Below are 24,145 nucleotides of genomic sequence, written 5' to 3' on the forward strand. Positions count from 1 at the left end.
TAGGATACACCAGGCAGAGAGACAGATAGGCTAGGTTAGGATACACCAGGCAGAGAGACAGATAGGCTAGGTTAGGATACACCAGGCAGAGAGACAGATAGGCTAGGTTAGGATACACCAGGCAGAGAGACAGATAGGCTAGGTTAGGATACACCAGGCAGAGAGACAGATAGGCTAGGTTAGGATACACCAGGCAGAGAGGATTTTTATGTTCCTGGACTGTCCTCCCAAACCCACTGACCTCAGTACACATCAACCCAAATCCTATTCCCCTTTCACCCAAGTGAAGGACAATATGGGAAGTTTGTTACTGAACATATTTGTTGGAATGTTTATCCTCTTACATGCTAATACTATAAAGGTTTTTATTGTAATGTCAATCATTAAAAAGTACAGTAGTAAAAATTGTCATTGATTAAATAATGATTGGCGTCTATGAGGTAAGTCACCTAAAAATAAGTGTCATAAATTACTTGGGCATTGGTAAAAGATCATTACAAATTATCATTAATAACTTACAGTAATAAATACTTTAGGCAGTTTAAAAGAAAATGACTGAAGGCACACACACACATGCACACTCTGACACACACAGTAAACATAACTCCTCTTTGACACGCACTCTCATGATGCCTGCATGATCATCCCCAACCCTATTCCCAACATACACTATACACACACTATACACACACCCCGACACTAAGCTGCTATTTCATATGGAAGCTCCTCTCCATACAGTGCATATCCCTAGTCCTGCACTTTAAAAGTCCAATTCAACCTCAAATGGACAAAAGGTTTTGTTTTGAACTTAAACTCCCTACATTACAGTATCTATGCACAAGGAGCTTGCCTAACCCTGCAACCCTGTTGTCTAACTGTTCCACTATCTACGGATTCGCTGACAATCCTTTCTTTTACTTCTCTTCCGTCGGAAACTCAACCATTGGAACTTTCTCCGTCGTCGGGGAAACGGGCAGGGTGACCATACCCTCTGGGGGAGGAGATTGGGCTCCTGCAGTGCTGGCGAATCCTTTGGCAATGTCGTCAAAGGTCCGCCCCTTGGTCTCCGGAACTTTGAAGTAGGTGAAGACAATGAAGAATATGAGGAAGATCATGAAGATGATGAAGACGTAAGGACCACACAGCTCCTGTAAAGGAGAGCGAGAGAGGAGGTTAGAGAGTAACACAATCTCTGTAAAGTTTGTCTGATGTTTTGGTCTTATAACGGTGCCAATCCCATTCATTCAGCTTTAAGGCCTGCATATTTATCTTGATACATATACATATGTGTCTGTAGTGAGAGGGGTAGGATGAGGAAGAAGAACCTACCTCCAGTTTGGGGAAGCCCAGCCCAACCAGGAAGTTGGCGGTCCAGTTGGAGCAGCCTGCGACGGCCATAGCTGCAGGCCGAGGCCCCTGGGAGAACAACTCAGCAACTATGAACCATGGGATAGGACCTGGACCCATCTCAAAACTGGCCACGAAGGCAAACACCGCCACGATGGCCAGGTAGCTCAGAGATGTGTTGGTCTTCTACTCAGAGAGGAGGGAGGGAATGGAGGGATCAAACGTGTTTTTTTGTGTGTTTTTTTTCACCTTTATTTAACCAGGTGGACAGTTGAGAACAAGTTCTCATTTGCAACTGCGACCTGGCCAAGATAAAGCAAAGCAGTGTGACAAAAGCAACAACACAGAGTTACACATGGGGTAAACAAACGTACAGTCAATAACACAATAGAAAAATCTATATACAGTGTGTGCCAATGAAGTAAGGAGGTAATGCAATAAATAGGCCAATAGTGGCAAAGTAATTACAATTTAGCAATTTGCACTGGAGTGATATATGTGTAGATGAGGATGTGCAAGTAGAAATACTGGTGTGCAAAAGAGCAGAAAAACAAAAACAAACATGGGGATGAGGTAGGTAGTTGGTTGGATGGGCTATTTACAGATGTGCTGTGTCTAGCTGCAGCGATCGGTAAGCTGCTCTGACAGCTGACGATTAAAGTTAGTGAGGGAGATATAAATCTCCAACTTCAGTGATTTTTGCAATTCGTTCCAGTCATTGGCAGCAGAGAATTGGAAGGAAAGGCGGCCAAAGGAGTTGTTGGCTTTGGGGATGACCAGTGAAATATACCTGCTGGAGGGTGTGCTACGTGTGGGTGTTGCTATGGTGACAAGTGAGCTGAGATAAGGCGGAGCTTTACCTAGCAAGGACTGAAGCCAGTGGGTTTGGCGACGAATATGTAGCGAGGACCAGCCAACGAGAGCATACAGGTCGCAGTGGTGGGTAATATATGGGGCTTTGGTGACAAAACGGATGGCACTGTGATAGACTGCATCCAATTTGTTGAGTAGAGTGTTGGAGGCTATTTTGTAAATGACATCGCCGAAGTCAAGGATCGGTAGGATAGTCAGTTTTACGAGGGTATGTTTGGCAGCATGAGTGAAGGAGGCTTTGTTGCGAAATAGGAAGCTGATTCTAGATTTAACTTTGGATTGGAGATGCTTAATGTGAGTCTGGAAGGAGAGTTTACAGTCTAGCCAGACACCTAGGTATTTATAGTTGTCCACATATTCTAAGTCAGAACCGTCCAGAGTAGTTATGCTAGTCGGGCGGGCGGGTACGGGCAGCGATCGGTTGAAGAGCATGCATTTAGTTTTACTAGCATTTAAAAGCAGTTGGAGGCCACGGAAGGAGTGTTGTATGGCGTTGAAGCTCGTTTGGAGGTTAGTTGAAGGGCCAGAAGTATACAGAATGGTGTCGTCTGCGTAGAGGTGGATCAGAGAATCACCAGCAGCAGAGAAAAGAGTCGGCCCGAGAATTGAACCCTGTGGCACCCCCATAGAGACTACCAGAGGTCCGGACAACAGGCCTTTCAATTTGACACATTAAACTCTATCTGAGAAGTAGTTAGTGAACCAGGCGAGGCAGTCATTAGAGAAACCAAGGCTGTTGAGTCTGCTGATAAGAGTACGGTGATTGACAGAGTCGAAAGCCTTGGCCAGGTCGATGAAGACGGCTGCACAGTACTGTGTTTTATCGATGGAGGTTATGATATCGTTTAGGACCTTGAGCATGGCTGAGTTGCACCCGTGACCAGCTCGGAAACCAGATTGCATAGCGGAGAAGGTACGGTGGGATTCGAAATGGTCTGTGATATGTTTGTTCACTTGGCTTCCGAAGACTTTAGAAGGGCAGGAAGGATATAGGTCTGTAACAGTTTGGGTCTAGAGTGTCGCCCCCTTTGAAGGGAAGCATTCCAATCTTTAGGAATCTCAGATGATATGAAAGGTTGAACAGACTAGTAATAGGGGTTGCAACAATGGTGGTGGATCATTTTCAATGTTAAGCAGTGGAATAAAATCCAGTCAAGGATATTTATGGTGGGACAAGAATAGTTATTGTCGGGTTCTTGACATTTGAAATGATGGACAGCCGAGATTGAAACTCACCACCAATGAGAGGGAGATGGTCATGAGCAGAGCACTGACAGCCATTCCAGCCAATCCGATAAGGTGCAGGGTCCTTCGTCCCGCCCTCTCCACCAGAAAGAGCTGTGAATCAAACAAGGAAGTGCTTAGAATGTGTCCAAGGGTATCACATTTCATATTTGAGTCTGGTCAAAAGTAGTGCACTATCAAACTGTACTATTTCTGTATTATTATACTTGACCAGATATGTGTTAAAATACTTACAGACACCACTGTGAATAGAGTGTTGACCACCCCAGCTCCTATAGTGGCATAGATGGGCTGGGTCACCCCGGCAGTGTCAAATATACCTGTCGAATAGTAGAACACCTGAGGAGGAAGTAGGAGAGAGGGAGAGGTTGCTGACTACATTCATAACCAATATGAGGATATGTATCTAGTTAAATCCAGTTGTTCTTGACCCATGTTTACTCCTACAGACAGAGAGAGGGCTGTTGTTTCAGTGTGTTCTGTGGCCATCTGGGTTTGACTGATGCTGTATTTATAATTGTTTTATGTAACTTTTATTTAAGAAGGGAGTCATTCTGAGACCACTGTCTATTTAGCAGATGAGCCCTGCATGAACACATCAATAAACAACAGTTCCACTATACATATCTATATACACATCAATAAACAGTTCAGTAAAAGGGCCCTCTAACATCTGTCTGAATTAGGCCCAGTTTAAAGGTCATTGCATTGACCTTTAACCTGGGTCTGTCTGAGTCAGGATAAACTTGGCTAACGCTAACTCAGACTGACAGCCAGGTTAACTGACCTTATCAACAGACAATCTCCATTAGATCTTAGGGTGATCATCTCGCTAGTCATGTTATTATGCTACATCCATTCCACTTAATCAAAAGCTTCCTTCCTCAGCCTCTGGGCTGAAGAGGAGGTGGTGCCTTGACAGTCTCTGTATGTTGGCATCTCTTCACTGAATCATTTCGTTTCAGTATTCTAACGTTGAACTGTGACTTCTGTAGAACTGTGACAGTTGCAACATTACACGTCCTACAACATATGCCTATACGCAATAACTTTATCTGGAAAGGCTCATTGAGAACTTATTCTTTTGAAATCTGTGGCTATGCTTCTCTTTCCTCATCTCCTTTCCTTCATTACTAATTTATAAAATGGCTCGATAGGTTTCCACCATATTGCTTCCAACTGTCATGTATTGTTAGATCAGGGGTCATGGATTAAGAGAAGGAAAAACTCTCTGTCCTTCTTAAAGGCTTTTCCCTAATGTTTTTCCTAGTTCAATTATGTAGTATGGAATAACTCCTGGCCCTAATTATGTTGCATTGTGGGAGTTGTAGTCTACTCACTGCGTTGATGCCAGAGAGCTGCTGGGAGAGCTGCAGGATGATGGCGATGATGATTGGCTGACGGTAGGCTGGCGAGCGGAAGAGTTCTGGAATAGTGACCTTCTTCTCCATGGCCATCTTCATCCCTTCTTCCTTCATCTCCTGGATGTCATCACTTACGTCCTCACAGCCACGCAGACGCACCAGGGCTGGAGGGAGGGCGAGATATTTTTTAAATACTAGGTATTTTCTGATACTAATGAATCCCAAATAAACAACAGAGTAATTTTTTACACCACATAGTTTCTAAATAAACAGTCAAATAAAAAAGTCACCTAAATGAGTGCTGTGCAATATGATCAGTAACATCTCCTTTATTTAATATGACCAGTAACACCTCCTATGTAAAATATGATCAGTAACACCTCCTATGTATAATATGATCAGTAACATCTCCTATGTGTAATATGATCAGTAACATCTCCTTTATTTAATATGATCAGTAACACCTCCTATGTAAAATATGATCAGTAACACCTCCTATGTGTAATATGATCAGTAACATCTCCTATGTGTAATATGATCAGTAACATCTCCTATGTGTAATATGATCAGTAACACCTCCTATGTGTAATATGATCAGTAACATCTCCTATGTGTAATATGATCAGTAACATCTCCTATGTGTAATATGATCAGTAACATCTCCTATGTAAAATATAATCAGTAACACCTCCTATGTGTAATATGATCAGTAACATCTCCTATGTGTAATATGATCAGTAACATCTCCTTTATTTAATATGATCAGTAACATCTATGTATAATATGATCAGTAACATCTCCTATGTGTAATATGATCAGTAACATCTCCTATGTGTAATAGGATCAGTAACATCTCCTATGTGTAATATGATCAGTAACATCTCCTATGTAAAATATAATCAGTAACACCTCCTATGTGTAATATGATCAGTAACATCTCCTATGTGTAATATGATCAGTAACATCTCCTTTATTTAATATGATCAGTAACATCTATGTATAATATGATCAGTAACATCTCCTATGTGTAATATGATCAGTAACATCTCCTATGTGTAATATGATCAGTAACATCTCCTATGTGTAATATGATCAGTAAGATCTATGTATAATATGATCAGTAACATCTCCTATGTGTAATATGATCAGTAACATCTCCTTTATTTAATATGATTAGTAACACCTCCTATGTAAAATATGATCAGTAACATCTCCTTTATTTAATATGATCAGTGACATATCTTATGTGTAATAGGATCAGTAACATCTCCTTTATTTAATATGATCAATAACATATCCTAGGTTTATTATGATCAGTAACATATCATCTGTGTAATATTATTAGTAACATCTCCTTTATTTAATATGATCAGTGACATATCTTATGTGTAATAGGATCAGTAACATGTCCTTTATTTAATATGATCAATAACATATCCTAGGTTTATTGTGATCAGTAACATATCATATGTGTAATATGATTAGTAACATCTCCTTTATTTAATATGATCAGTAACATATCCTATGTGTAACATGATCAGTAACATCTCCTATGTGTAATATGATCCGTAGCATCTCCTGTGTGTAATGTGATCAGTAACATGTCTCCTCTCCCTGACCTTTGCGAGCCTCCTCCTCCTGGTTGAGGCTGATGAGGAGGTAGCGGGGGCTCTCTGGGCAGAAGGGCAACATGATGCTCTGCACCACAGCAGGGATGGCCGTCAGGGACAGCAGGAGGGGCCACAGGGAGTCTGACCCCAGCAGAAACTCCAGACCAAAGACCTACAGAGCAGAGAGGGACAACAGGATGGCCAGGGTTAAAGCCTAAGGTAGTAGAAAAGTAATGCTCAAACTAAAACAAATTTAACTGACTTGATTGTACAGAAAAGGAGATCGGTCAATTACATTCAGTGAAATGAACAGCATTTAATTCAGTTGACCTCAATAACATTAAGTTCAATTAATTACCATAAACTCAGTAGAGTTTGAACTAAAATAACCTAAATGATGAAAGTGAACCAGTGCCTGGTCCTCTCTGTGGTACCTGTGCCACCAGGATGCCAATGACCACTCCCAGCTGGTGGAGGGTGCCGAAGGCCCCCCTGAGGTGCGTGGGGGCCAGCTCTCCCACGTACATGGGCGTCAGTCCTGTACACAGGCCACAGAACACGCCAATGACCAGCCTGCCAATGATGACCATCTCAAAGGACTTACACAGGCTGGACAGACCCATCAGAGTTCCACCCAGAAGGGCCAGCACATTGGCCAGGAGCATGGACTTCCGCCTGGGGAGAGGGAGAGAGAGAGAGAGAGGAGGATAGGAAAAGGGGAAAGAAAAGAAAGAAAGTGGGAGGAAAAATGTGTGATGGTTAGAAAGATGGAGGGAAGCCATTTAGTCCAGTGCCCTGCCAAGGACCATGAATGGCCTGCTAAATAAAGAGTGATGAAGTGAGGTGAGATGAGGCCAGGTTAGGAGTAGAGGTTGACCGATTAATCGGAATGGCCGATTAATTAGGGCCTATTTCAAGTTTTCATAACAATCGGTAATCGTCATTTTTGGACACTGATTATGGCCGATTACATTGCACTCCACGAGGAGACTGCGTGGCAGGCTGACTACCTGTTATGCGAGTGCAGCAAGGAGCCAAGGTAAGGTGCTAGCTAGCATAAAACTTATCTTATAAAAAACAATCAATCTTAACATAATCACTAGTTAACTACACATGGTTGATGATATTACTAGTTTATCTAGATTGTCCTGCGTTGCATATAATCGATGCGGTGCCTGTTAATTTATCATTGAATCATAGCCTACTTCGCCAAACGGGTGATTTAACAAGCGCATTCGCGAAAAAAGCACTATCGTTGCACCAATGTGTACCTAACCATAAACATCAATGCCTTTCTTAAAATCAATACACAAGTATATATTTTTAAACCTGCATATTTAGTTAATATTGCCTGCTAACATGAATTTCTATTAACTAGGGAAATTGTGTCACTTCTCTTCAGTTCTGTGCAAGCAGAGTCAGGGTATATGCAGCAGTTTGGGCCACCTGGCTCGTTGCAAACTGTGTGAAGACCATTTCTTCCTAACAAAGACCGTAATTAATTTGCCAGAATTGTACATAATTATGACATAACATTGAAGGTTCTGCAATGTAAGAGCAATATTTAGACTTAGGGATGCCACTCGTTAGATCAAATACGGAACGGTTCCGTATTTCACTGAAAGAATAAACGTTTTGTTTTCAAAATTATAATTTCCGGATTTTACCATATTAATGACCTAAGGCTCGAATTTCTGTGTGTTATTATATTATGATTTGATAGAGCAGTCTGACTGAGTGGTGGTAGGCAGCAGCAGGCTCGTAAGCATTCATTCAAACAGCACTTTCCTGCATTTGCCAGCTGCTCTTCGCTGTGCTTCAAGCATTGCGCTGTTTATGACTTCAAGCCTATCAACTCCCGAGATTAGGCTGGCAATACTAAAGTACCTATTAGAACATCCAATAGTCAAAGGTATATGAAATATAAATCGTATAGAGAGAAATAGTCCTAAAATAACTACAACCTAAAACTTCTTACCTGGGAATATTGAAGACTCATGTTAAAAGGAACCACCAGCTTTCATATGTTCTGAGCAAGGAACTTAAATGTTATATTTCTTACATGGCACATATTGCACTTTTACTTTCTTCTCCAACACTTTGTTTTTGCATTATTTAAACCAAATTGAACATGTTTCATTATTTATTTGAGACTAAATTGATTTTATTGATGCATTATATTAAGTTAAAATAAGTGTTCATTCAGTATTGTTGTAATTGTCATTATTACAAATATATAAAAATCGGCCGATTAATCGGTATCGGCTTTTTTGGTCCTCCAGTAATTGGTATCGGCGTTGAAAAATCATAATCGGTCAACCTCTAGTTAGGAGGTAAGACCGCAATTAACACTACAGCCTCAATTAACATTACAGCACAGAATCGACTAAGGGCCCTTGGCTCATCTTTGAGAGCAAATATTTACACGCCGCACACCTCTCATTGCGGTGCTGGGAACAAAATAAATAAAACCGTACAAAGTCATTACAGATACAAAACCACTTCCACACACACATTTACTGTACATCTGCATTTCTTTGTATCATTAGTCCTTAACTCACCTCCCAAACCTGTCCACCATGACCCCCACAGACAAGGACCCAACCATACCCCCCACACTGAAGATGGCCACAGCGAAGCTCCAAACCATGGTGTTAGTCCCAGGGGAGAAGGGGTCTCCATAACGATCCATAGACACATTCTGGAAGAACCGTCGCAGTTTCTGAGAGTGGAGATGACAGAACCTTAGAACCTTCAGAGGTTAAAGGGTGGGAATATCACTGAGGATTTAGACAAGTGGTCTAATATCCTAGTCCTGGAGATGTACAGAGGGTGCAGGCATTTGTTATAGCCCTGTTCCAGCCCTGACTATTATAGTCAATACACATGAGTACTGCAACTGACTGCCCAAAAGGGGGAGACAAAGTTGAAAACAACAGCACATCCATCCAACTCCGTGTGTGTGTGTGTGTGTGTGTGTGTGTGTGTGTGTGTGTGTGTGTGTGTGTGCCGACTAGTATGACACAACGCTAAGTTTGAATAAATAATACATTAACAATGATGACCATTATGACCACTCCCGTATTGCACGCACACCACGCGCACACACACACACACACACACACACACACACACACACACACACACACACACACACACACACACACACACACACACACACACACACACACACACCTACCTGCTCAGGGGCATTGATGACTCCAGTGTTGTATCCGAACTGCAGGGAGCCGATGACGGCTGTAGTGATGCAGTAGAGGAGGTAGCAGGTCACTCCCTTCTTCTTCTGGGGATGGAGGAGAGATAGAGAGAGGAAGAGAGAGGGAGAGGGAAAACAGGGAGAGAGAGGGGTGATGGAGGGAGAGGGGTGTTAAAATAATAGAAAGAGAGAGAGAAACGGATAACAAGAAAGTGACAGAGAAAAGGATAGCGAGAGAGAGGGAGAGAGAGAGAGAGAGAGAGAGAGAGAGAAACAGGAAATTAGATATCCACTGGTCTAATGCATATGGATGGAGATGTAGTGTACAATAATTCTGTCATTGTCATCATAGCCAGTGTCATAGCCAGTGTCTTGGCCCACAAGGCTCTTGTTGTTCCCAGTGACAGTAGAAAATACACAAAGAACCATTCTGTTTGTGATTGTTCTCCCTCTCTTCTGCTTTCTCTCTGAGCATTCACAAGCTGTCACTGTCTACACTGCCACGCTAGGCTAGGTGTTACAAAACAGTGGAAATGGAACCATGTTCCGCAATCCTGATCGATCCGGAGTCTTGAGGATCAACTGTGAGAAGAATAGACTCTATGCTACTATGGATTTATGTTACTTTATTCTACTGTTGAGGCCTATTGTATTGGGTTCGGCTGTTATACCAGTCCAATATGTGTTAATATACTAATACTAACTACTACTTAAACAAATACCAAGTGAATACATCTGGCATGAAAATGTTTTCTTTTTAGCTGTTGGTTTTTGGTGAAAGATAGTCAGTTGTGACATTTAAAGCTGGGCAACATAGCAGGACCAAGCTGATTGGTTATAACGAACGTCTGCTATGCAAAGCCCTGGGCCAGACCAGGGAAAGAAACCCTGTTTGATGTGGTCTCTTTTAAAGGACCAAAACCTACTCATCTCAAATACTACATCTCTTTTACAGAGAATGTAGGCTATAGGAAAGTGACATGACAGTATATCAGTTATTATTACACAAAGGTAGGCTACTCTTTATGACACACACTATTAAACATAGATGGGCCAAAGACGAGATGTTTAAATTTGGTGTTCGAAGGCCATTCATTTAACATAAAAAGAGAAATATGTATAAATATAATATTAAATCACTCAACTCTTACCCTTCTTTTGACCTAGAAATATTTGTGTTGCAAACTATTCAATTAAGGGAGTTATTGAGCTCTAAAGTGTCAAAATGTCCTTCGGTGTAACTGTCCGTGTTAAAATTCTAAAGACAAAAGTGTTTTTAAAATTTTGAAATTCATCCTAAAAATATAAATGAACACTCATGGCATGATTTTGTTAGTGTTTGCAACAATATATAGAATAATGGGCAACATACTGTATAAATATTTTTTTTTTTAAACTTGAATAACTTTTGTCTGGACTTTTGCTCTTCATCAATGTCATTCAGTATCGCAAAGGTAAAAAGCCAATTTAGAGGTAATCATGTGACAGTGTGTGACATCACAAAGAAGACCCATTGAAGACCCTCTACCACTGTGATGAGGTGAGTAAATCTCTGATCATTTCACTTTTTCACCCTCTAGTAACCTTTGTACCAAAAACGCATGTCCTTCAGTACAACACAGAAAACATACTTTTAATGTTATTATTTTATAAAAAGCTATATTAAATATGAAAAGTAAGGATAATATTTATAGGTCAAGAACATTACTTTATATAGGTGGCCAAGGAACTGGCTGTTAAATATGTTTATGTATGAAATCCATCCTTCAGTATCACGCTTTTGTCCTTCAGCACAACAAAAGTTTCATGTTATGCCACAATGTCACCCGTTATACTGAATGACGGTAGCTTTGTTATCCCATGTTTTCACTAGTTTACAACATTTAATCATTTAATTTAATTCATATTTAATTGTTGTATGAATACTGAATATTATCACTTAAAACAATTTTATGGCATTTTAAGGTATTTTCAAGGCACACTTTATACTGTAGATGCCGTTGTCTAATAAGGAGAAGGCTGCATGACACAGACAAAAGATTAACACAGACCCAGTTGCTAGGGAGAAAAGACTAGCCAGAAGAAAAGCAAGATATTGTTTTCATGGTTTCATGCTACTGTCAGCAACAGAATAGGATATGATAGGATATAAAGCTCCGTGGATAACACTTTACATTAAGTTGCACTATTACACTCTAGTTAATGTTTTATTGCACTGCAGTTAAGGTATAACTGATGGATTATATTAGTTAATATAATATTACACACACACACAGGTTAGTCGAGGTAATATGTACATAATTGAGGTCAATGCAAATAGTCAGGGTAGCCATTTGATTAGCTGTTCAGCCGTCTTATGGCTTGGGGGTAGAAGCTGTTAAGAAGCCTTTTGGACCTAGACTTGGCGCTCTGGTACCGCTTGCCTTGCTGTAGCAGAGAGAACAGTCTATGACTAGGGTGGCTGGAGTGTTAGGTCATTTTTAGGGCCTTCCTCTGACATCGCCTGGTATAGAGGTCCTGGATGGCAGGGAGCTTGGCCCCAGTGATGTACTGGGCCGTACGCACTACCCACTGTAGTGCCATGCAGTCGGAGGCCGAGAAGTTGACATACCAGACGGTGATGCAACCAGTTAATATGCTCTCGATGGTGCAGCTGTACAGTCGTGGCCAAAAGTTATGAGAATGATACAAATATACATTTTCACAAAGTCTGCTGCCTCAGTTTGTATGATGGCAGTTTGCATATACTCTAGAATGTTATGAAGAGCGATCAGATGAATTGCAATTAATTGCAAAGTCCCTCTTTGCCATGCAAATGAACTGAATCCCCCAAAAACATGTCCACTGCATTTCAGCCCTGCCACAAAAGGACCAGCTAACATCATGTCAATGATTCTCTCATTAACACAGGTATGAGTGTTGACAAGGACAAGGCTGGAGATCACTCTGTCATGCTGATTGAGTTCGAATAACAGACTGGAAGCTTCAGAAGGAGGGTGGTGCTTGGAATCATTGTTCTTCCTCTGTCAGCCATGGTTACCTGCAAGGAAACACGTGCCGTCATCATTGCTTTGCACAAAAAGGGCTTCACAGGCAAGGATATTGCTGCCAGTAAGATTGCACCTAAATCAACCATTTATCGGATCATCAAGAACTTCAAGGAGAGCGGTTCAATTGTTGTGAAGAAGGCTTCAGGGCGCCCAAGAAAGTCCAGCAAACGCCAGGACCGTCTCCTAAAGTTGATTCAGCTGCGGGATCGGGGCACCACCAGTACAGAGCTTGCTCAGGAATGGCAGCAGGCAGGTGTGAGTGCATCTGCACGCACAGAGAGGCAAAGACTTTTGGAGGATGGCCTGGTGTCAAGAAGGGCAGCAAAGAAGCCACTTCTCTCCAGAAAGAACATCAGGGACAGACTGATATTGTGCAAAAGGTACAGGGATTGGACTGCTGAGGACTGAGGTGAAGTCGTTTTCTCGGATGAATCCCCTTTCCGATTGTTTGGGGCATCCGGAAAAAAGCTTGTCCGGAGAAGACAAGGTGAGCGCTACCATTTGTCCTGTGTCATGCCAACAGTAAAGCATCCTGAGACCATTCATGTGTGGGGTTGCTTCTCAGCCAAGGGAGTGGGCTCACTCACAATTTTGCCTAAGAACACAGCCATGAATAAAGAATGGTACCAACACATCCTCCGAGAGCAACTTCTCCCAATCATCCAGGAACAGTTTGGTGATGAACAATGCCTTTTCCAGCATGATGGAGCACCTTGCCATAAGGCAAAAGTGATAACTAAGTGGCTCTGGGAACAAAACATTGATATTTTGGGTCCATGGCCAGGAAACTCCCCAGACCTTAATACCATTGATTCCTTGTGGTCAATCCTCAAGAGGCGGGTGGACAAACAAAAAACCACAAATTCTGACAAACTCCAAGCATTGATTATGCAAGAATGGGCTGCCATTAGTCAGGATGTGGCCCAGAAGTTAATTGACAGCATGCCAGGGCGGATTGCAGAGGTCCTGAAAAAGAAGGGTCAACACTGCAAATATTGACTCTTTGCATCAACTTCATGTAATTGTCAATAATAGTATTCCATGGTAACGTCTGACAAAAATATCTAAAGACACTGAAGCAGCAAACTTTGTGGAAATTAATATTTGTATCACTCTCAAAACTTTTGGCCACGACTGTAGAACATTTTGAGGATCTGAGGACCCGTGCCAAATTTTTTCAGTCTCCTGAGGGGGAATAGGCATTATTGTGCCCCCTTCACCACTGTCTTGGTGTGCTTGAACCATGATAGTTTGTTGGTGATGTGGACACCAAGGAACTTGAAGCTCTCTACCTGCTCCACTACAGCCCTGTCGATGAGAATGCTCAGCCCTCCTTTTCCTGTAGTCCACGATCATCTCCTTTGTCTTAATGTTATGAGCTATAGGCTACGTGTGTACAGGAATGTAAAGGAAAACTGATCGTTACGTTATCATAACGGTCCTAATATACAGTACCAGTCAAAAGTTTGGACACACCTCCTCAATCAAGGGTTTTTCTATATTTTTGCTATTTTCCACATTGCAGAATAATAGTGAAGACATCAAAACTATGAAATAACATATGGAATCATGTAGTAACGAAAAAACAAATCAAGATAGATTTTAGATTTTAGATTATTCAAAGTAGCCACCCTTTGCCTTGATGACAGCTTTGCACACTCTTGACATTTTTTCAACCAGCTTCACCTGGAATGCTTTTCCAACAGTCTTGAAGGAGTTCCCACATTTGCTGAGCACTTTTTGGCTGCTTTTCTTTCACTCTGCGGTCCAACTCATCCCAAACCATCTCAATTGGGTTGAGGACGGGTGATTGTGGAGGCCAGGTCATCTGATGCAGCACTCCATCACTCTTCTTCTTGGTCAAGTAGCCCTTACACAGCCTGGAGGTGTGTTGGGTCATTGTCCCACTAAGTGCAAACCAGATGGGATGGCGTAATGCTGCAGAAATCTGTGGTAGCCATCCTAGTTAAGTCTGCCTTGAATTCTAAATAAATCACTGACAGTGTCACCTGCAAAGCACCCCACACCATCACACCTCCTCCTCCATGCTTCACAATGGGAACCACACATGCAGAGATCATTAGTTCACCTACTCTGCGTCTCACAAAGACACAGTGGTTGGAATCAACAATCTCGAATTTGGACTCATCAGACCCAAGGACAGATTTCCATCGGTCTAATGTCCATCGCTCGTGTTTCTTGGCCCAAGCAAGTCTCTTCTTATTATTGGTGTCCTTTAGTAGTGGTTTCTTTGCAGGAATTCGACCATGAAGGCCTGATTCACGCAGTCTATTCTGAACAGTTGATGTTGAGATGTGTCTGTTACTTGAACTCTGTGAAGCATTAATTTGGGCTGCAATCTGAGGTGCAGTTAACTCTAATGAATTCATCCTCTGCAGCAGAGGTAACTCTGGGTCTTCCTATCCTGTGGCGGTCATCATGAGAGCCAGTTTCATCATAGCGCTTGATGGTTTTTGTGACTGCACTTGAAGAAACTTTAAAAGGTCTTGAAATTTTCCAGATTGACTAACCTTCATGTCTTAAAGTAATGATGGACATCTATTTGCTTATTTGAGCTGTTCTTACCATAATATGGACTTGATATTTTACCAAATGGGGCTATGTTCTCTATACCACCCCTACCTTGTCATTACACAACTGATTGGCTCAAATGCATTAAGGAGAGAAATTCCACAAATTAACTTTTACCAATGCACACCTGTTATTTGAAATTCAGTCCAGGTGACTGACTACCTTATGAAGCTGGTTGAGAGAATGCCAAGAGTGTGCAAAGCTGTCATCAAGGCAAAGGGTGGCTACTTTGAAGAATCTCAAATATAAAATATATTTTGATTTGTTTAACACTTTTTTGGTTACTACATGATTATGTGTGTGTTATTTCATAGTTTTGATTATGAAAATAGTACAAATTTGAAAAAAAAACTGAATGAGTAGGTGTGTCCAAACCTTTGACTGGTACTGTATGTGTAGGAGGCATAATTAAGAGACCTAGTTCTAGAACATAATTCAAATCAAAGACCAACTGACACAGAATGACTACATATGGAGGTAGCCTGGGATAACACTAAAAACACAGATGCCGGTGCCATAAGAATAAAATGCTCTAAGGGTTTCATTACCCAAGTTACACTGATAAAAGTGTTATGTTCTGTGATAGTACTAATCAGGCATATTGTATTTCCCTAGGAAGGACATTCTGGCCTTGTGACATTACAATACCCAGTCATCTAAAACAATCTGAAAACTGAATGAATAGACCTACTACAAGTGAAGTAAGATATGAAAAGACGGTAAAACAGGATCCCCTTCAAAATAATAATCCCCATGAGATGATGTAAATCTTTATAGGTTTGTGTAAAACAGATGTTGTGCAAGTCACCAAGTTTCGACTGTCTCCAAAGGTACGGGCTGGAGAACAGGCTGGTGAGTGTGTTTGGACTGTCTCCAAAGGTACGGACTGGAGGACAGGCTGGTGAGTGTGTTTTGACTGTCTCCAAAGGTACGGGCTGGAGGACAGGCTGGTGAGTGTGTTTGGACTGTCTCCAAAGGTACGGGCTGGAGAACAGGCTGGTGAGTGTGTTTGGACTGTCTCCAAAGGTACGGACTGGAGGACAGGCTGGTGAGTGTGTTTTGACTGTCTCCAAAGGTACGGGCTGGAGGACAGGCTGGTGAGTGTGTTTGGACTGTCTCCAAAGGTACGGGCTGGAGAACAGGCTGGTGAGTGTGTTTTGACTGTCTCCAAAGGTACGGGCTGGAGGACAGGCTGGTGAGTGTGTTTTGACTGTCTCCAAAGGTACGGGCTGGAGGACAGGCTGGTGAGTGTGTTTTGACTGTCTCCAAAGGTACGGGCTGGAGGACAGGCTGGTGAGTGTGTTTTGACTGTCTCCAAAGGTACGGGCTGGAGGACAGGCTGGTGAGTGTGTCTCTTTAATAGACGTAGGCCTTCATATTTAATCTGCACAGACATGTTAAAGATGGAAACTGCAGTAGAGGAATCAGTGCCCCTGTCTGCCCCACGGCCGTTGTTATTGTTTTTGTTGACGAAGTGGAGGTGAGGGGCTTGGCCTTTGTGCTGTTGTCTGTGCCAATAATGCTTGTACTATGTTTTGTGCTGCTACCATGTTGAGCTCCTGCCATGTTGTGTTGCAACCGTGTTGTTGTCATGTTGTGTTTCTACCATGCTGTGTTGTCATGTGTTGCTGCCATGCTGTGTTGTTGTCTTAGGTCTCTATTTCTGTAGTGTTGTGGTGTCTCTCTTGTCGGGATGTGTGTTTTGGCCTACATTTTTATTTTTAATCCCATCCCCCGTACCCGCAGGAGGCCTTATGCCTTTTGGTAGGCCATCATCATAAATTAGAATTTGTTCTTAACTGACTTTCCTAGTTAAATAAAACATTTGCAGTGCTGTTCTATCGTTCCTGCAATGTCTGAGGAAAAAAATACAGTGTTCGTTGTTTCCAGTAACTTCTTTGTTGTTGTAATAGCCCAAACTGATGTGTCAGTTTGACCATTAAGGATTCCAGCTTTAATGTTGAGTAAGACAGCAAGAAAGAGTGTGTGAGCACATCATTTACTGTACTGAATACCGTCACAGTTCATAACATGACTAAATAAGGGAGTGGCTGAGTGAGTAAGGAGCACAGTGAGTGACAGTGCAGAATACTACAGTATGTGTGTGTCTAATCAAATGAAATGTATTTGTCACATGCTCCGAATTCAACAGGTGTAGACCTTACCGTGAAACAAGCCCTTAACCAACAATGCAGTTTTAAGAAAAATAAGAGTGAAGAAAATATTGACTAAATAAACTGAAGTAAAAAATAAAAGAGCAACAATAAAATAACAGTAACAAAGCTGTATACAGGGGGTACCGGTACCGAGTCAATGTGGAGGCTATATACAGGGGGTACCAGTACCGAGTCAATGTGGAGGCTATATACAGGGGGTACCGGTACCGAGTCAATGTGGAGGCTATATACAGGGGGTACCGGTACCGAGTCAATGTGGAGGCTATATACAGGGGGTACCGGTACCGAGTCAATGTGGAGGCTATATACAGGGGGTACCGGTACCGAGTAAATGTGGAGACTATATACAGGGGGTACCGGTACAGAGTCAATGTGGAGGCTATATACAGGGGGTACCGGTACCGAGTCAATGTGGAGGCTGTATACAGGGGGTACCGGTACCGAGTCAATGTGGAGGCTGTATACAGGGGATACCGGTACAGAGTCAATGTGGAGGCTATATACAGGGGGTACCGGTACCGAGTCAATGTGGAGGCTGTATACAGGGGGTACCGGTACAGAGTCAATGTGGAGGCTATATACAGGGGGTACCGGTACCGAGTCAATGTGGAGGCTGTATACAGGGGGTACCGGTACCGAGTCAATGTGGAGGCTATATACAGGGGGTACCGGTACCGAGTCAATGTGGAGGCTATATACAGGGGGTACCGGTACCGAGTCAATGTGGAGGCTATATACAGGGGGTACCGGTACCGAGTCAATGTGGAGGCTATATACAGGGGGTACCGGTACCGAGTAAATGTGGAGGCTATATACAGGGGATACCGGTACAGAGTCAATGTGGAGGCTATATACAGGGGGTACCGGTACCGAGTCAATGTGGAGGCTATATACAGGGGGTACCGGTACCGAGTCAATGTGGAGGCTATATACAGGGGGTACCGGTACCGAGTCAATGTGGAGGCTATATACAGGGGATACCGGTACCGAGTCAATGTGGAGGCTATATACAGGGGGTACCGGTACCGAGTCAATGTGGAGGCTATATACAGGGGGTACTGGTACCGAGTCAATGTGGAGGCTATATACAGGGGGTACCGGTACCGAGTCAATGTGGAGGCTATATACAGGGGGTACCGGTACCGAGTCAATGTGGAGGCAATATACAGGGGGTACCGGTACCGAGTCAATGTGGAGGCTATATACAGGGGGTACCGGTACCGAGTCAATGTGGAGGCTATATACAGGGGGTACCGGTACAGAGTCAATGTGGAGGCTATATACAGGGGGTACCGGTACCGAGTCAATGTGGAGGCTATATACAGGGGGTACCGGTACCGAGTCAATGTGGAGGCTATATACAGGGGGTACCGGTACCGAGTCAATGTGGAGGCTATATACAGGGGGTACCGGCACAGAGTCAATGTGGAGGCTATATACAGGGGGTACCGGTACAGAGTCAATGTGCGGGGGTATAGGTTAGTCGAGGTAATTGAGGTAATATGTACACATAGGCAGGGGTAAAGTGACTCATAGATAATAAACAGTGAGTAGCATGGTTGAGTGTGTGTATACCACACATACTGTACTATACTAAAAAGCCTGTAAAGCTTGTTGAATAGCACAACTTGTTTTACACAAACCTATATAGACATGTGCATTTATGTCAATGTGTGCCTACCTGCTGTGTGTGTGTGTGTGTGTGTGTGTGTGTGTGTGTGTGTGTGTGTGTGTGTGTGTGTGTGTGTGTGTGTGTGTGTGTGTGTGGGTGGGTGGGTGGGTGGGTGGGTGGGTGGGTGGGTGTGTGTGTGTGTGTGCGCCACATGACCGGAAAAGTGATTTCTGATGTATAATGAAGTCCTTCTGTTTCTCATCCTATTATCTGTCCATCTGATTCTCTGTCTCTCTATTCCTCATTTCATCTTTCTGCAAGTGCAGGACTTTCACCCACGGTGGCCAATCCACCATTCATTCTGATCTTAACTCCGACTCTCCAATGTCCATAGACTAACACTTCTTTCCCAGTATAATACCGTTTTGCTATTTCCTTTTGCAATACATCCCTCCATTTTACTGTGATGCCTTACGAGGGTCTTGAACCTCCCTATTTGTTACATTTCTCATTTCCCATCAGTGCTGTTAGTCAATATACACTATATATGCAAAAGTATGTGGATACCCCTTCAAATTAGTATATTTGGCTATTTCAGCCACACTCGTTGCTGACAGGTTTATAAAATCGAGCACACCGCAATCTCCATAGACAAATATTGGCAGTAGAATGGCCTTACTGAAGAGCTCAGTGACATTCAACTTGGCACCGTCATAAGATGCCACCTTTCCAACTAGTCAGTTTGTCAGATTTCTGCCCTGCTAGAGCTGTCAACTGTTAGTGGTGTTATTGTGAAATGGAAACGTCTAGGAGCAACAAGGGTTCCGCCGCAAAGTAGTAGGCAACACAAGCTCACAGAACGGGACCGCTGAGTGGTGAAGCCCCTAGAGTGTAAAAATGGTCTGTCCTCGGTTGCAATACTCACTACCGAGTTCCAAACTGCCTCTGGAAGCAACGTCAGCACAATAACTGATCGTCGGGAGCTTCATGAAAAGGGTTTCCATGGCGGAGCAGTCACACACAAGCCTAAGATCACCATGCACAATGCCAAGTGTCAGCTGGAGTGGTGTAAAGCTCACAGCCATTGGACTCTGGAGCAGTGGAAATGCGTTCTCTGGAGTGATGAATCATGCTTCACCATCTGCCAGTCCGACGGATTAATCTGGGTTTGGCGCATGCCAGGAGAACGCTACCTGCCCGAATGCATAGCGCCAACTGTAAAGTTTGGTGGAGGACGAATGATGGTCTAGGCCTGTTTTTCATGGTTCGGGCTAGGCCCCTTAGTTCCAGTGAAGGGAAATCTTAACACTACAGCATACAATGACACTCTAGACGATTCTGTGCTTCCAACTTTGTTGCAACAGTTTGGGGAAGACCCTTTCCTGTTCAGCATGACAATGCCCCTGTGCACAAAGCGAGGTCCATACAGAAATGGTTTGTCGAGATTGGTGTGGAAGAACTTGACTAGACTGCACAGAGGCCTGACCTCAACCCCATCGAACACCTTTGTAATGAATTGGAACACTGACTGCGAGCCAGGCCTAATCGACCCAACATCTATGCCCGACCTCACTAATGCTCTTGTGGCTGAATGGAAGTCCCCGCAGCAATGTTCCAACATCTAGTGGAAAGCCTTCCCAGAAGAGTGGAGACTGTTCTAGCAGCAAAGGGGGGACCAACTCCATATTAATGCCCATGATTTTGGAATGAGATGTTCGACAAGCAGATGTCCAAATACTTTTGGTCATGTAGTGTAACAACATGGTCAGTGAGTGACATGCTATTGGCAAAAAGCTCAATTTCACATCAAAGGTTGGTTGGAAAGTCTCATTGCCTAACAGCCACAAAGAAGAGAAAGACAACCAACAGTGTGCAACCTGTTTCAAAAGACAAGCCATGTTGTAGCTAGGTAACCATATGAAGAAGCATCTGGTAACAATAAGAATCCAATCCATCTGTATTTTAGAGTGGTTTAAGAGTGTAATCATGACTAGGTTGGCAGTGTTGTTAGGGGCACTTTATGTAAGTGATAGAGAATAAGGAAAGCCTTGTGTTGCTTAGTCAATGTATGGAGATCTGAGGTCACAGGGTTCATCATGGGGGGTCTGATGGCCAATCTAGGCCTAATGGATAATCTCCTCATAGCTACTGTTTACAAGGGCTTATAACTCTATCCCTCTGTCACACTATTACTATTGCTATTCCCTCTATCATATGGCTCTTTCTACTCCTTTCTCTCACCTCACACATCATTTGCTTTACCCACCTCCCTTATTACATATCACTCTCTCTTCCCTCATTCTGTCTGTCTCTCCTAGTCCTACATGCAGGTACAGGCCAGAGAATAAAACAGACCCGCTCAAGTTCAGACACGCCACCTGTATCTGTAGCATCCGCCAATCCCCTTTCTCCTTCTCTATCCCCCCCTCTCTCTCTTTCCTCTCCCACTTCCCTTCCACCCCAGCCCCTGTTCTTCTACATACCAGAGAGGAAAAGTAGTACTTACCCTTCTCCTTGTAAATACCATTCTCTGACTGACTCATTAAAGGTAGGGAGACAAAGACAGGGAGGGAAAAACACATTGCTCTACTCTTCCTCAGGAAACAGTGCTGGTGGATGTGGATTGTTTATGAAATAGTCAGGAGAGATAAATGAATGTATACTGTTCAAAGAGGTGGAGAAGAGTAGTAGCAGAAATACTGTTGCACAACTGGTGTTATGGTAGAGTAACTAATGTTGTTCAAATGGTGATGTAATTCAATTGCATTGTTATGTTGTGAAAGGAAACATTAAAAACTGTAATTTCAACAACAACAAAAAGAAGCAAGATGAATAAATGAATAAAATCATATGATGTAATCAGTAACTATGTGAGAAGACCAGTACTCGACTTGGGCAGTAGCTCACCAGAGCTGAGTACCAGCACCTCAAAATTACTACTGCTTGAGTTCCTGCACCTTTTATAGAATATTATCTCAAAAGTATTGTGGAGTTCCTGCACCTAAATATAAATAGTACCAGCACCTATTTCAGTCCAAGTCAAGCACTGGAGAATAGTAGATGTGAGAAAAGAGAAGATGACAGACCTAATGTGTTGCTTACCTTCCCAGCTTCCATATTCTCCATCTTGAATTATGTTTCACTGTCTGACTTCCTCAGGAAAGATCAAATAACTCCAAGTTAAATACTTTGTTTGAGTTTCTCCTTCCAAAACTAGGCTCTCATTTGCAAGGTAAACAATGTAGGCAGTCCAAACAGCAGTTTGCAGAGGAACCACCTGTAGAGAAAAATAAAAACAGAAGCATTTTAATACATTAGAAGTGATGAACTAAAACAGCTGAAACACATCAAGCCTAGCAGCTGCATAGACAGCAGAGTATATTTTACCTGAGATGCACAAATTCAACCTCTACTGTACAGTAGACTATCTGGTTTGAGCAGCAAAAGACATGATGATAAAACCCTCTCTCTTTTACTTCCTGCCTCCCTCATCTCACCATCAGTTTCAACTCTAATTTTCAAATGAGAAAGAAATCAACGTTTCCCTAGATTGATATTGACATTATGATGTATTTTATGAAAGTGGTGATGATACAGGTTTCATTTAATTTCATCCTATTCTATTCTATACCCCACTAATTCTGACAGAGCGTCCTCCTGATGACTACTATTGACTAAAGTCTATAAATAAATCTATGTCTATAAATACATCCCTTCTCATTCTAAATGAACAAATACAAATGTTTGCTAACTTCACAATAGTAAAATGATACAGGCTATTTTACCGTAATTCCTGTTTGGTGCCAAATAGGTTATCGTATCTCCCTTTAGTCCGTTATCTAGAACTGTATGCTTAGAAGAATGTTCAGCACTTGCTTCCCTCCCTCTCTCGTCACCGACTTATATACGATAGTGGCACAAGTCTGTCCGCACGTTCCCTAGCTTTGCCGACATCCTACGCGCCCTGGTTATCTCTGGTCATGCTTGCTCCTACACGTAAAAGCGCACGCAGTTTTTTACCAAATAATTGCGCTCGTGGGGCATTGAAGCCCTGAACAGCGCCTGGCAGGCAGTCTGATGCTGTCTGAGAGAACGTTAGAGGAGAGTGTAGGCTGGTTGGGAGTTGTGCCACTGCCCATTCTCTCAAAATGTCGGCGCCTTCAGAAGACACGTTTTCGAGTTGAGCAGGATGATTATGAGATGGAGTCACATCGGGATGTCACTGGGCCGCTAGCAAAGCCAGGAGGAGAAAAATATTGGGACAGGGACACGGAAAGGTGGGATTTCGAAGGAGGAATGGAGGAGGAAAAAGAGGAAGAAGAGGTCGAAGAGAATGAAGAAAGCAGAGGCTGAATTGGAATTTGATGAAGATGAAGATGGTGTGTAGAACAAGTCTGGGGTCAAGTACAAACAGGGTGCGCTGTCCACCAGACCGAGTTCTGGAAGTGAACTGGAAGATTTAAGTGAGGTGGAAGGTGTGGTGAGGATCTCGCAAGCTGAGCCTTGCATTGATGGACATGGTTATGATAAAGATGAGTTTTGCCCAGTGGGAGTTATATTCTTGGAGAAAGTGGATCCAGGCCTTTTGCTGGACAAATCTTTTTGCTCTAACTGGTTCTGCAGAAGGTTATATCCGCTAAGACAGGACTATTAAAGGCCCAGTGCACTAATTTTGTGGACCAAAAAAGTTACATTTGTATTTTTTATTCTGCAGCACCCTCAGCACCCCCACTTCCAGTGGTATGCCTGTGAGTAGTAGACCTGTGCCAGCACAGAGGAATAGGCCAAGGAGTGATATATGCTTCAGTAAGGTGGGCTTCTTAGAGTTCATAGCAATGGTTATCAACTGTACCTCAGAAATGGAATGTCAATCACAGAAAATACATGTTGTGTTGGCAGCTGCAGTACTTGGGTGTACGAGATTTGACTTCTGAAGAGTTAGAGAGTGTGTTGAGAGGTGGTGTCCTGTCCTCCCAGACCGTTGGCATGGTGCAGGAGCAGATAGGGTCAAAGTAGTGGAATTGGGTAGTCAGAAGGGTGTATTATTATTTAATAAAT

At 42.8% G+C, this 24,145-nt stretch overlaps 1 protein-coding gene across 3 annotated transcripts; it reads right to left on the minus strand.

Annotated features, from left to right (window-relative positions):
• Positions 1-604: 604 nt before the first annotated feature.
• On the minus strand, positions 605-23,150 carry LOC115188388 (solute carrier family 2, facilitated glucose transporter member 1). Of its 3 annotated transcripts, none has more exons than XM_029747206.1 (11): positions 22,873-23,150; positions 22,190-22,364; positions 9,639-9,743; positions 9,001-9,161; positions 6,874-7,114; positions 6,449-6,611; positions 4,806-4,993; positions 3,700-3,804; positions 3,457-3,558; positions 1,330-1,533; positions 605-1,148 (listed from the first exon to the last, which is right to left on the minus strand). In XM_029747206.1, exons 2-11 carry the CDS (start codon positions 22,211-22,213, stop codon positions 915-917), a joined length of 1,527 nt encoding a protein of 508 aa, XP_029603066.1. In that variant the 5' UTR covers positions 22,214-22,364; positions 22,873-23,150; the 3' UTR covers positions 605-914. The 3 variants fall into 3 exon arrangements, with proteins under 3 accessions (XP_029603066.1, XP_029603075.1, XP_029603057.1); XM_029747215.1 differs by having other exon boundaries at positions 915-1,148; positions 9,639-9,740; XM_029747197.1 differs by lacking the exon at positions 22,873-23,150 and adding an exon at positions 22,475-22,560 and having other exon boundaries at positions 915-1,148.
• Positions 23,151-24,145: the final 995 nt, after the last annotated feature.

Source organism: Salmo trutta, chromosome 3 (assembly GCF_901001165.1).
Source record: "Salmo trutta chromosome 3, fSalTru1.1, whole genome shotgun sequence".
Taxonomy (NCBI): Eukaryota; Metazoa; Chordata; class Actinopteri; order Salmoniformes; family Salmonidae; genus Salmo; species Salmo trutta.

What these genes read in the sequence shown, in the direction of transcription:
- LOC115188388 (XM_029747206.1), bottom strand. Translation starts at nt 22,213, where the DNA reads ATGGAGAATATGGAAGCTGGGAAG. An exon ending in AGCTCTCTGGCATCAACGCA is followed by an intron (nt 3,805 to 4,805) that starts GTGAGTAGACTA and finishes CTTCCTCCTCAG; the next exon opens with GTGTTCTACTATTCGACAGG. An exon ending in CCATCTCCCTCTCATTGGTG is followed by an intron (nt 1,534 to 3,456) that starts GTGAGTTTCAAT and finishes CTCTCTGAGTAG; the next exon opens with AAGACCAACACATCTCTGAG.